The 13,937-nt window shown below is 38.9% G+C and overlaps 1 protein-coding gene across 1 annotated transcript in view; it reads left to right on the top strand.

Moving 5' to 3' along the window:
* Window positions 1-13,937, top strand: part of syn2b (synapsin IIb) — a 119,946-nt gene that overhangs the window by 100,945 nt on the left and 5,064 nt on the right. The window contains exons 6-11 of the mRNA XM_084736781.1: window positions 1,080-1,142; window positions 3,009-3,151; window positions 4,439-4,513; window positions 6,321-6,423; window positions 10,471-10,647; window positions 10,883-10,949. Of these exons, the coding sequence (XP_084592907.1) occupies window positions 1,080-1,142; window positions 3,009-3,151; window positions 4,439-4,513; window positions 6,321-6,423; window positions 10,471-10,647; window positions 10,883-10,949 (628 nt within the window). The remainder of the gene's footprint in view (window positions 1-1,079; window positions 1,143-3,008; window positions 3,152-4,438; window positions 4,514-6,320; window positions 6,424-10,470; window positions 10,648-10,882; window positions 10,950-13,937) is intronic.

Here is a 13,937-nt window from a genome sequence, read left to right as displayed (position 1 = left end):
AACAATAGTGAGGACTGAAAGAAAACTATCAAAGAATAATGAATTCAGCAATGCAGAAAGTTACTCAGACTTGTTTTATTTGTGCTATAAATAACATAGATTGTGTTCATTTGTGAGTCTGTACCAAACAGAGCAGAGGCATCATGTCATTCTGTAGTAAATCCTCAACAAATATCCTTTATCCACATCCGTGTTCATGTTTGAACTTTGTATTTGTTTTGCATCGTCAAAAACACCCACTGGAAAAACAGTTCTGTTTTGTGTCATGTTCTTTAAAGGCATTGTATGTGACATTTTCACATTTAAATGTCTGAAAACAACGAGAACTATGTAGTTGTATTATTCCAAATATTTTCAATGTTGAGAGTGGTGGGGCAGCAACACTAGTGCAGGGCAGCAATGCATAGCAGGTGGAGGGGGAAATTGGAGGTTTAGCAGTTTAAGGGCACTTTTCATGAAGACCAGGCCTAGACCGTGCTTTTTATAATATTATTTTGAAATATATAAATTGATATTTAAAAAACTTCCATTTAAGAGGCATAGACCACAAGCAGAATCATGCTCTCGAGTGGGCGGCCAACCACCACAGCCGGTTGGGTCGAGGAGCATTTAGTGGCTAGAGAGCCAGATATTTCCCACTGAAGCTGGTTTAAGCCAGGACAGAGCAAATATGACAAAAATAGCAAATAAATATTGGACTTGCATCCGTCAAGTGGCCGAAAAGTGGCCAAATTCATGCAAATGCACTGCGTCTGCTGGTTGTATTTTAGGTGCTTATTTGCAAACATTTTTGACATATCAGCAGGTGAAAATATGTATGTATAATATGATGATATGTGATAATGTATTAACAGCTTATAGTGCTGCCCCCAAGTGGCCAAAAATCCTTAAATGAGCCCTAAATAAGTGCTGGACCATAAAAGCCAACTTATGTAGGTGTGTGAATGGTGACAGTTGCTCTCAACAGCCACTTATTTTTCCCAGCGGGGTCTTTCCACTTCACTGATATGTTGATGTAACAGCTATTGTCATTTTGTATTGTTCATCATTATTCACCCCTTTTTACTATTTCATTTCAGATTACAACACCCAGTTTCCCAGTAGTGGTGAAGATTGGACACGCTCACTCTGGAATGGGAAAGGTAATGTTACTCCCCCTCCTCTTACAAGCTGCTACAAGAAAAAAAAAATCTTACAGCCGTTTTACGGTTACTTGACTAAGTTAATAATAACGGTAATTCTACGGCATGAATGATTAGGCCTCCTGAACCTGATCTAATGATGCAGACAGCACACTTTTTTGTAATGCTTGAATAGAAGACACATTCATGAATTAGTACAGTGGAGAAAAATAGCTGCATGTTGGACTGAAGCCCACCCATTAGGCTGTTGCATCATCCGACAAATTGCCAGTGGGAAGTGCTTTAAAACCCCTCTGTGTGCCCAGAGATACTTGGATGGTTTATACTAAGCATTGTTTGTGCCGTGTAATGTTTTCTCTGACATACACTCCCAATTCATTCTCCACTCTTTGTTTTCCTCTTATCTGACTTTCGTTGTCCTTTCCTCCTCTTTTCATGACTGCAGCACATCCTTTTTCCTCCCACGATCCTCCTCTTCTCTCATTGATTGACGACTGTGTTAATATTTTCTGTGTGAAATCAGACTGAAGTGTTTATCCTGTCTCCACCACTCCTAATCGATCCACCACACATCATTCCTCTGAACCTCTCTATCTGATATTGTGCTATTATCTTCTCTCTCTATTTAACTGGGTCTTTTATCAGTTTGTAGGACCGACCCTTTTTGCCTTCCTTTATCTTACCATCTCATGTTTTACCCGGCCTGTTATTGTCCCACAGATGTAGCTTTCGAAATCGCAGTTTTTTGCCCATTTCACTTCTGTTTCCCGCAAGAGGAGTAATTCAATAAAATCATTTATGAGAAGTACAAGAGGAGCGCACTTATACAGTAGTTTCCACTTTGCTTTTTGATTAAAGTGGACCATGTCACTGTCACTAGGACATTGACAGCAGCTATAGCAGAGGCCATCACAGCGTAATTTCACCTCCATGCTCCATGTTGTCATTCATTAGCTCTGCATTATCAGTGACACGACAGTGTTTCGACACTACAAATGCAAATGACAAGCAAGATGCATCAATCAGGAAGAGCATCCTCATATTATTGACTCTGCATGCTTGAAGAAATGGTTTGATATTTGGTAAACATGCTCATTTATTTATTGATGAGTGTTAGATGAGGAGATACACACCACTATTTAGATGTTGGACCAAGTCATTGTTTTCCAAGTCACAAGTAAGTTTCAAGTCTTTGCACTCATGTCCTGAGTCAAGTCTCAAGTACTAAACTTTTAAGTTTCAAAGTCATAATGCACTCCTCACCAAATGTAATGCACCTGATCTACTGTTCTCCACCTGTAATTTTCAACCCACACATTTTGCATACTGAAATTAGTTTTTAGGTTTTTGTATGCAAACAAAATGATCTTTGGTATCATTTTTCATATTGGTTCAAACAAAGTGGATCTGGGGAATTAAATGTCAACCTGCTGAGAATGAATAACATTAACGTTAGTTTATTCAGGAAAGGTAAATTAATTAATTTTAGCAACACTTTCTAGTCTTGGGGCTATGTCAAAAGGCTCAAGTCCAAGTAGACACACAAGTCATTGGTGTTTAAGTTGCAAGTCTATTGTGATTTTGTCAAGTCAAGTCTAAAGTCAGTCAGTATCTATGACTCGAGTCCAAGCCATGAGACTCCAGTCCACTCCTCTGCCAGTCTGATGTCTGTACGTTCAGTTTGTAGCTCGATCCAGCAGGTGATTAGCTTAGTTTAACACAGAGACTTGAGGCAGGGGGGGATAGCTAACCTGTAAATAAAAAAAGAACTAATGAGGAAATTTACATCAAAAATATCTCTGTACTGGAAAATGGTTTGCTATACTTTAGATAAATGCTGTTTCTCCATGTGCCCTTCCTCTGTAGGTCAAAGTGGACAACGTGAGTGACTTCCAGGACATTGCGAGTGTGGTGGCCATCACTCAGACTTACTGTACTACAGAGCCATTTATAGATGCCAAGTATGACATCAGGGTCCAGAAAATCGGTGCAGACTACAAAGCATACATGTATGTGTTGTTCTTTTATCTTTATTGATCGTTATACTGTGTGTATTCATATGTATACTTTACCATATGCAAATTTTGTCTTTGCATCAGGAGGCAGGAAACATTAATGTATGTTTGCTTTCACAGAGCATCAACTTAGCAACATAAATTGAAAAATTCTCATTTAAGTGTATATTTTTTGTCATTCCTGCATATTATCAACAATGACAATGAATCAACAATTTTTTCCAATTTTTCCAATCATTTATAGATGTCACAAAAATATTTTGTCTTTTTATTCATTAATATATTTTACAGTAACCTTTTATAGTTAATCTTACACATAGGCTGCTATAACTTCTCATAGATCAACACCTACCAAACCTTGTTATTGTGGCATCTCCAGCATATTTTGTAGGAATTTTTCAGTTGAAGTGATTCTGTTCCTGCAAGAACCATCATGCATCAGTTTCTGAAAGTTGTAGTTTCTCTTTGTTTTTCTCTAACTGTGGCTGCAACAGCTGAAACTTTTCAAGCAAAGTGCCAGGCTTGTAACTTCCCAAGTTTGAAATTTGCCCAAGAACACTAGTCGTACTTCCATGTTTACAGCACTGAGGTTGAGGCAGTTGGGGTAACTCCATCACCAGTCCTAACTTGTCTGAGGACAGCCATCTAAGCTTGCTTTGTCTTTCTCATGCTCCAGCTCTGCTTTTAAATGATCAGATTCATAAATGGCACAAAACAGTCTTCAGCAGCCTCAGGTACATCTTCATTTCCAGAGATGAGTCATCAAAACCTTCTAATGACAAAATTAAATGCTAAAACTTAACACCCAGGTGCTGCTCCATCATGTTACTGTGACAGTGAGCTAATATAAACAAACCTTTTCATCACAATGTCTGTATTTATCCATAGTAACAGTAAGTCAACAGGACCAACATGAGGCAGCTGATTATCTGCACCTAGAAAGCCTTGAATAAAAAATGTAATACTCTTACATACGTTGTATCTTTTCCCTGTACTTTTTTAGAAAAGACACCACACTTTTTATCGCTTTTGACATTTTGACATCACAACAGTGTCAGTCATGCTGGATGCTGTGTGCCCACTGTAAAGCCTTTATAACTAGTTTATCTGGGTGCTCATCAGCCGGATAACCTTCAGCGGTATTTTGCCCAAAGCGAGCACTGACACCACACTTCTCCTGCCACAAGGTTGTCTAAATCTCTTTTGGCTGTATTTATCATTTCTACATGTGAAGGTTGGTCTCTGTAATAATTTAATGCATAATTTCCTCTTCTTTTCCAGGCGAACATCCATCTCTGGTAATTGGAAGAGCAACACCGGATCTGCCATGTTGGAACAAGTAGCCATGACTGACAAGTGAGCACCGCCGCCACATTAGTGATGCTCAGGCTGCCTTGGTGTCACACGTGTCGCTCTAGTGTTACATCACTGTTAGTCACAATGGGCTCAGACACATGGGCAACACATAGATGTTTGGAAGTCAGGTGATATTTTTATTCCCGATGTGTCTTGTGTCTGTGTAAACATAAACACAGAAAGAGAGGAAATATAGTTAATGTGTGTTTTCCTTTACTGAAGGCTGAAGGCTCATTGAGCTGCTCATGGCTAAATCTGGATTATATACGTCTCCTCTAAAGCATGCATTCTGACCTGTCACAGCAGGTGTAAGTAATAACATTAATATTTCATGCTGGCTCAGTGGTATGGCTCACAGAGACACCAAAATGGAACAGAGCCTGCTTCACAACTGCTACAGGTCAAAAGGTCAATTGTTAGATAGGCTAGTGAGACACACTCCAAACATCTGTATGGAGTGCCACAGAAAAATATCTTAAAAACTGATGCTTTAATACAAACCTCAAGTATATAAAACAGTAGCAAATTTGTTATTTTCCTTTTGCATATGATGTCTTATTATCTAACAATCGTAGCTAATGTGTCAAATAGTATCAAAACAATTCCAGTCTAACAAAAACTTGCATTGAATCCTTTTGGTACTCTGATCTAAAATCAAATAAAATATATCTAAATTGAAAATAACAGCATAGGGTGCTAAAACACAAAGTAATGGTTGGTCTGTCTGTTGCATTTCATGTCACAATTTAATGCAGGTAAAATACTTGTTCAGTCGCTCAGAAATCCGGTTCTGGTACATACTTAAGAAGGGGAGCCCAGATCTTTTCTCATGGAGCCCTTCATTATGCACTTGATTTTTTTTCAGTTTGACAAAATTAAGGACTTCTCTGTTTCAAGTCTAAACTTTACATTGCCACTTACTCAAGCCTCTAGAGAATGAGGTATTTGCCACTTTCTGTATTTGGTTATTTCTCATTTCCCCTTTCACAACAAAAATGCATAAACGTTCAGCAGTTTCAGCATAGTTCAACAATTCAATGTGAAAATGTGCATAAAAATAAATCAAAGCAATTTGAAAATAATAATAACATTGAAAATAACTAAGATAAGTAACACAAGCTCAGTTTTTATAGTGTCTGTCTGTCTATGAAAAGTCTGTCTGTATTCAAAGTCAATGTTATCAATCATTAAGTGACCTTATTGCCATAATACAAAAGCAAAAAACATGGAAGCAAGCAACAGCTACTGAAAAAAATATAGTACAGAACAAAAAATAGGTGAAGTACCTGCTGTAGTACAGGTACATTATCATTTTGGTCGATATCGAAGTGTCAGTTTTTGCCCTAGTTTGATTGTATTGAGTGTTCAGACAGAAAATCAATGGAGCTCTTTGCAGATGCCGGTGCAGCAACAGCATCTCCATGGTCCCCAGCTGACCCAGCCTAGGGCTAAAGAGGTTCTGAAACAGGTTTACTGTCAGATAAATGTCCTGAAGAGAGCAGACATACTGTGCTGAAGTGATATATAAGTTAATGTTACTGAGAAAGTTGTGTGCAGAACAAAACTTTTTTTTTTTTTTTTTTACTAAGCTAAGCAAGATGGAGTACTCTAAGGCAGGGAAAGTTTTCATTCCCAGTTGTGTTTTATACAAAAAAAGTCAAATACCTGAAACTCGTATTGACCCAGTTCAAGTGCCAACTTCGCAACTCAGCAAAACAGTTATTATACATCCAGTAGTGGTAGGCAATGTTATTTTTTCTAAATTTATGACTCTTTGTAGACCTAATCCAACTTCCCTCTGTGACAGGTACAAGCTGTGGGTTGATACCTGCGCAGAGATCTTCGGAGGGCTGGATATCTGTGCTGTCAAAGCCATCTGTGGCAAGGATGGTAATGACTACATCACTGAGGTGAGGAAAAACACACAAAGAAGGGAGGGAGGGACGGATGAATGTATGGAGGATGGGTGGATGGAAAATAAGAGATCCTTAGGTAAATCAAACAGTTGACAGGACACCAAATCAAACAGTTTACAGCTGTGATGTTATCTCTGAGTCACTGTATTTATTGACTCCTGCCTTTTGTTTGGAAACGTTCAGCATGCTGACATCAGCCTGTGGGAGTTTTGTTTCATAAGAGGACTAATAAGGTCTTTGAGACTTAAATTTAGCCTGTCTGGCCTAATTTATACTGCTGGGGCTTTAGATTGTCTGGCTGGGAATAAACTGATTGAACCTAACCTGAATACACATTATGAGTTTGATTACTAACATCTCATTATATTTCAGAAGTAAATGTGTATATTTTCTGTGGTCTACATCAGTATTTGTTCTATTTGACTGTTGATGTATCTATCTGCTCTGTCGGGTCGATTTGTCCTACATTATTCCTCTTATCTTTCGCTCTGTTTCTTTCCAGTAATTTTTCAGCATGATGGTTTCATGTTTCATAGTCTTTAGTCTTCACATCATAACCACAATGGCTGGGAATAAGACATTAATGTAGGGATGTGCTTTGCTGTAATAATACGTTCCCCAAAACTCAAGCGGTTATATCTCAATATGGAAAATTGCTAAATACTTTGATTCCATCATCACCACTGAATAGTTTACAAGGGAGCTTTCAGCTGCAAATAGAAGATTACACAGACAGCATATGATGATATTAAGCCTGAGGACATATTACTGATCAGTGGGTCATCTTCTGTGCACATATTACTGTTCTGGCTCGGAGCAACAAAAGGCAACAAAAACACTGACGAGGTTTGCATGCACATTATTTTTCTCAACTGTGGGGGGAGGGTTTGACAGATTGCGACACATGGCCTCTTGCCTGTTTATGGTCAGATCTGTGCATTGTAAACAAACTGGCCAACTTGCAAGGCTGGGGAGATGCGTGCACAAAGGAAAAGCCACTATTTCTGGTCAGAAGTAGAAACACACCTGCTTTTACAACATTGACATACACATTAATGATGTTGCAAACAGAGCTGCTAGGACGCAAGACAAATTTCAGATTTGTCCTGACAACAAAAGTATCAATCAATCAATAAATTATGAAAGACTTGTATATTAACAGATTTTTGTATACGTGCAAATGTCACAACGCTGATGTTTTCAGGAAAATGGTCAAACCAATGACAGAAGTGGGCTGTGTTTATTACGTTAATCGGAGTATGCACAGCTGCATGTAAGCAAGAATATTAGTGTAATATTGATTTTCATTAGTGATGGTTGCCAGGAAGAGATCCTGGGCAGTGAAGGACTGTTCCGGTTTGGGAAATCAGGCTTTGGTTGGACAGTTTAAGGCTCAAAATGAGAGACAAGTACAGGTTCAAACTGAGAGACAGGTTTTTTATTTGAGACAGGCTCACTCTCTGACAAAGAGACAGGTTTAGACCTAGGCTTAGACAAGCGAGTTCAGGCTCAGACAGAGATTCAGCTTCAGGATCAGACCGATTCAGGTTCATGTTCAGGGGAGGGTTCAGACTTAAACAAACAAAACAGCTCAGGCTCGGAGAGAAAGACAGGTTCAGGCTTAGAGCAAAAGGGAGACGCAGGCTCAAGTTCAGACAGAGAGACGGGTTGAGGTTCAGGCTCAGACAGAGAGACGGGTTCAGACTTGAATAGTCAAACATGTCAAGAGACCCCTCTTACTCTACTTCAAACAAGCATGTGTTGTGAGACCCAACTCATGACTCTTAAATGGTACAATAACAATGAGAATAACTCTGTGTGGTTGACTCTTAGTACTTTTGTAGCTTCTAACTGAATCTCTGTGGTTCTGAATTTGCTTTATTTTACTGTTTGATGTTCACTTTCAGCTGGATAGGAGTTGTGTTGAGTTATTGTTGATGAACATACAAGATTTCCAGATTGTCTGCTTCCTAATACAAGCTTATAAATATTAAGACAAGCTTGTCACACCTTCAAGCAGGTAGCCCTGTTATAACGGAGATTCAAATCCCTGCCATGCTGGGCTGACATGTCAAATGAAACCTAGTACAGTCAAGCCAGCTCATGTGTGTGGAAAAGGGGTAAGTGGGACAAGTTCGGGCTCAGACAGAGAGGGGATCAGACCAGAAAAGAAGAAACAGAGACTCAGAGAGAGGAACAGGGACTCTGTGCTTAGAGTCTCAGAAGTGGAATGACTGGAGAGTGACCCAGAAGAACCAAAGAAAATACATTTTCATCCAGCTCTGAGTCGATTTAAACCCTAAAATATGCCAAGCCTCCAAATGATCCTTGCCAGGACTCACTGCGACTCTCTATTGAGGCACCAGGGAACAAGACTGCAGAGGCTGTGAGAACATAGGCAGGCTGACTTCCAGAAGAAAAGCAGACAGAAAGCTTTCCAAAGAATTGTGAGGCAGATAGAAGGTTAATTTACAAGGAAGTGAGCAGTGGCCTAGTCAAAATGAAAACACTGGAAGTAACCGGTCAGGAATTTAAAAATATTAGAGAAGAATTGTGAGACTTCAGATCTGGAGCAGGGATTAATTTGGCCACAGGATTGAGCTGTTGACTGGCAAAGATATCTGCCAGCCAGGGAGCAAGCCAGGGTTTGGAGGACACAAGCTGGAGTGCCATAGACAACGCTGCTTCGCTCTGGATGCATTTTGGCAGTAGGTACGGCGCCACTCAATGGTGGAGGTCACCTCAGACCTCCATCAATGGTAAAAGCTGAATCATTTTGTAGCTGGCAATAAATAGCTGGACCAAAATGTAGACGGTGATATTACACATATGGTTAAAGAAAGGCTTGCAGTTAATCATAGGTTGGCAGTCAAAACAGGCAAACACATCCAGTGGCGGTGAGACAGGAGAGCAGGTATTCAGACAGGTAGAAGTTAAAAACACATAAATAACAGCCAGCAGGCAAGAATGACTCAAATGCTATGGCAACACAGATGAATTGGAAGGAAAATTAGTGAAATGAGGTTTATATAGAGTAAACAGGTAAGACGGGCTGCTGAGGTGAACAGATGACTGACATGAGCGGGAAACTCCAGGAGGGCAATGTGTGGAGAACTGAGGCATGACAAAGTTTGGATAATGATACAGGAGCCACAGTGACTCCAGCAGCCAGTCACTGCGGCATGAGCTGTGTTTCTAAACATCCCACTTACACTTTCAAATCGCCTGACTGTCAGAATGAAATAGTTGGTAGTTTTTGGGAAAGGTAGATTAGCTACTGAAGTGGGAAAGATGTGAAAAACATCTCTCCCCATGAGTCATCTCCACTGGAAAATTGTTTTGAATTTGGTTTCTATAATGCTGCAGTAAATTGTTGGGTGGATGTCCATTTAGATGGGTGCTGATTGCTCCTGAAAATTATGAAACCTTTGAGTTACTGAAAATAAAGATGATTCCCACATTTTACACCAAAACAGGCTGTACAATGTGTATGTCTGTGTGTTTTGTGTGTGCATGTGTGGCTTGACAGTTTTGTTTCTTCTATCTTAACCAATTATCATGTTTGTTATTGCATGAGATAGCACTTCCCGTGAGGTGGGAGAAAGTAACAAAAGCAAGTCACAGTTCAGTACAGTTCTATATCACTATAATACTACTGTACTATTTCCCCATATTTTTGATTCATAATAAGAGCAATATGCCTTGTATGCCAACCTAATGCATAAGATGTTCAATTAAAATGACATGGTAAACCACATCAAAAGCAGCAGTAAGATTTACCACATCTTTCAAATATTAACAAAACCTTTCCCATAAAAAAAAAAAAAACATCAAAACCAAACAAACCCTACACAAATTTTCTAACTGAGTGAAGAAATTACAGCAGAGAGCTGTTACCATACATGCATTGCTGGCCTCTTTTGTTTGTCCTGATTTTGTTATCCAGTCTGAGTCAACAACATTTCAGTCAATTAACCTTTTCAGTAAAAAAAAAAAAAAACACACATTTTCGAATACGTTGTCTGTGCCCTCTTTGTCCAGGTCGTGGGTTCATCTATGCAGTTGATTGGTGATCACCAGGCAGAGGACCGTCAGCTCATTTCAGAGGTGGTGCTGGCGAAGATGAACCAGGTTCTGGCTGGAAGGTCATCTAGTGTTTCTCGCTCACCTGTTCGATCCCCTCAAGGCCAGAAGCCAACTACTGTGCAGCCCCAACAGGTAGAGGCTGTGTACTGTAATAGACAGCCTAAATTTAATAGCTACAATGGCACATGCTCATACATTTGCTTCTATTCTCATTTCAAGTATAGAAAGGCAGAAACCAAGGCATTAATGTCTGTCCTTCACAATTCTGTGCTGATTTTGTTTTACCAGAAGCTGCTTAACTTTGTGTTTCCCTGACTCTTTCTTTTTTGTTTTTCTGTCTTTCTCCTGCCTGCTTACTGTCTCCCAGAGTGCTGCCCTTAAGGAGGGACTGGCAGACCCAAACAGGACCTCGGCCCAGCGCCCTCAACCTCAAGGTTATCTGAGCACTGCTCTCCATTATAATACAAGTGTAGGGCCAAAGCATGTCGAGAAAAACACTCTCTGAATCAGTCATGGGACCGTTCAGTACAGCTCTCTGATATCTTAAGAGATTTTTCTGAATGAAGTACCCACTATCTTTACATTATCTCTGTCAAGAACAGCACTGCCATCAGAGAACCAGAAGAATTTGTTTAAAATAAAAATGGAAATGAAATAACCAAGATATAACATGATAGTAATTGGTGAGCTGTAGAGATGCTGGCTCGTGGATTTTCCCATGTTTCCAGTCTTTGTGCCAAGTTAAGCTAATCAGCTGCTGTGCTGCAGCTTCATATTACTGTACAGACGTGAGAGTGGTATCAATCTTCTCATGTCATTCTTGTCAAGAACATTAATCTGTATTTCCCAAGAGTAAGGGCAGTTTGTATTCTACCTGCATCCTTATCTCTGTTCCTTGAAGGTAACACCGTCCATCATTATTGCCTTAAACCATCGTGGCTGCAGTGAGTTGTTGACAGTGATTATGGCTGCAGTAATCTGGGTCCAAGAAAAGAAAAAGACCTCTGCTGTCCATGACTTTTATCACTTGAATTAACAGCTAAATGTATAGTATAGTGCATTTATTCAGCCTGTTGAGTTTAATTGCAGCCATAGTGTCTGTGTGAGTGTAGTGATGTTTGTGCTCAGGGCTGATGTGTTAAACTAAATGTGCCTACTAAAAGCAGTGGTATACCATGGTCAATTAACAAAGACATTTTTATTGGAGTTGTACTGTTTGTGTGTGTGTTTGCATGTTTGTTCATTATCCTGGATCCCTTTTTTGTCATTTTGCATGGATGTTACAGTACTCCATGTCCTGTTTGGTACTTGTATTTTTACAGTATTTGTTAGAGATTAGCAACATTGAGATTTTAAGGCGTGCTAATCATATTGCAGTTCAATTAATTTGAATCTTACACTAAGAAATTTGCCTTTCAAAGACAATAATTGCTGCACAGTGGCAGACTTGACCTTATTTACTGATGTTTCTTTTATATGCATTTTTAATATGACCTAATATCCCTTATTATAGGGGAACTTAGGTATTTTTCAACCTGGAAAATTTTTCCCATGTTTTTGAGTCTAATGGGGAGCCAGCAGAAACTAAACTGAGCTGCGATGTGATCCCTCTGGGTAATTACCCACCGTAAAAGTAAGTCTACTCAAAGTGCTTGTTTTTTCCACTGATGGGCTCAGATTGTTATTACAAGTGACTGACAACATTATAAGAAGGATTGCTGCGCAAGTAGACCATTTTGAAAGAGTAAAATTATTTTTGTTAACCAGTAACAGCTGATATATTGCTCTTTCAAAGTAAACAGACTTCATTGGCAAAAACAGTAATTCTTCCTCTCTGGTTTACCGCTGCCTTGATCTGTTAGTTTGTTTGTGTTATTGTGTGCCTTTGGTGTTTTTATTTATATTATTGTGTGATTTTTGTTATTTTAAAGGGTACAGAACTGAGTGAGGCATTGGTAGACCAAAGTGGTAAAATCACTGGTTTTGTCTATGGAGTGTGGTTGCTTCAAACAGAGCAAAGTAGCGACTGTTTCTGGTTAAACAAAAAGGGTCTTACTGTTTAAAAAAAAAAGGTCTGTCTGTAGAGATCCTTTCCATAATGTTGTCAGACACTTGACAACATAATATACCATAACAATCAGAGTCTGTCAGTGGCAGAACAAGTACTTTTAGCAGATTTTTGACGGTGTGCAGTTTCCTGGAGGTATTACGTTTAATCTGATTTGCTCAGTTACACTTCTGCCAGCTGAGTGCTTTCATTCAATACTGAACCAATTTCCAAAATCGTTGTTCCCATTACTCTCTCAGTCTTAAAAACATGGGAAAATGGGTCGAAAAATATCTAAGTTACTCTTTTAATATAAAGTAAGATCACTTCTTAATGTGCTGCTCATGATCACTGTGCACGGTCTGGTCAGCTCAGTTGTGTTTCTGTCTTAGTGATTAATGCTTTGCTTTTGAATCCTTCTTATTGTCTTTAAATCCTGTTCATTTTTAGAGTGAAAATAACTTTTTGGTAAACAAATGGATTTTTCCTTTCGTCAAGCAACAAAGCCCAAGATCTGCAAGACCTGAATGTTTTGTGAATAACTGCTCGGTGTTGTCTTTGGTTGTAAATTAACCCTCACTGTTCTGTGTTATGATACCTGAGACAAGAGAAGTGGCTTTATACGGTACACAATACATATTTTTCTTGGCAATTATAAAACCTGGTTACATGATTAATGAAAAAGAAAAAAGAAAATACGCATCTTTTTCTTTCTTTGCATGATCATTGCTAATTTGCTTGGAACACTGAACCACTGAATTTCTGATATTTGATCTTCAAACACTATTTAGCTATAATATATTAACCGCCTTCATCATTCCTGTTTGAATGTTTGAAACACCTCCTCAGATAAAGTAGTTAATGGTTTGTATCCAAGCAAATTCTTAGTGTCACCCTTTATGAATTGTGTCTGTACAAATTACATTTTCTTTGGTTTTTATGTGCTGTGAGTCTCAAGCAACCATTGGGATGCTTAATGACAAACTCTAAACGTCTCAAACGTAAGACTCAGAGCCATTTAGCTGCCTTACAGTATGCCTGGGATGAATTTTCATGAAGGTTTTACGGTGTTCATATCATGTGATCATTTATGATCATGTCTGTAATGTCATTAAGATCTATCAACTCTGTGTATACATAAATGAAACAAACAAATTAATATAATATTTCCAAAAATGTCTTTAAAAAACTTTTTAAAGGGACAGTTGATCCCCAAATCGAAAATACATATTTTCCCTCTTGTCTGTATTGCTAATTATCCATTTAGATTGTTTTGGTGAGTTGGTGAGTTTTGGATATTTCAGACGGCATCAAAGTTAACATCAAATGCTGTCATGAGCACGAGCCTGTTGTCCATGATTTGATCCACACTTCC

Source organism: Lutjanus erythropterus, chromosome 2 (genome assembly GCF_056507025.1).
Source record: "Lutjanus erythropterus isolate fLutEry1 chromosome 2, fLutEry1.hap2, whole genome shotgun sequence".
NCBI classification, from domain to species: Eukaryota; Metazoa; Chordata; class Actinopteri; order Lutjaniformes; family Lutjanidae; genus Lutjanus; species Lutjanus erythropterus.
The sequence above is the reverse complement of the archived record's forward strand: the minus strand, read 5'-3'. Positions and strand labels throughout refer to the sequence as shown.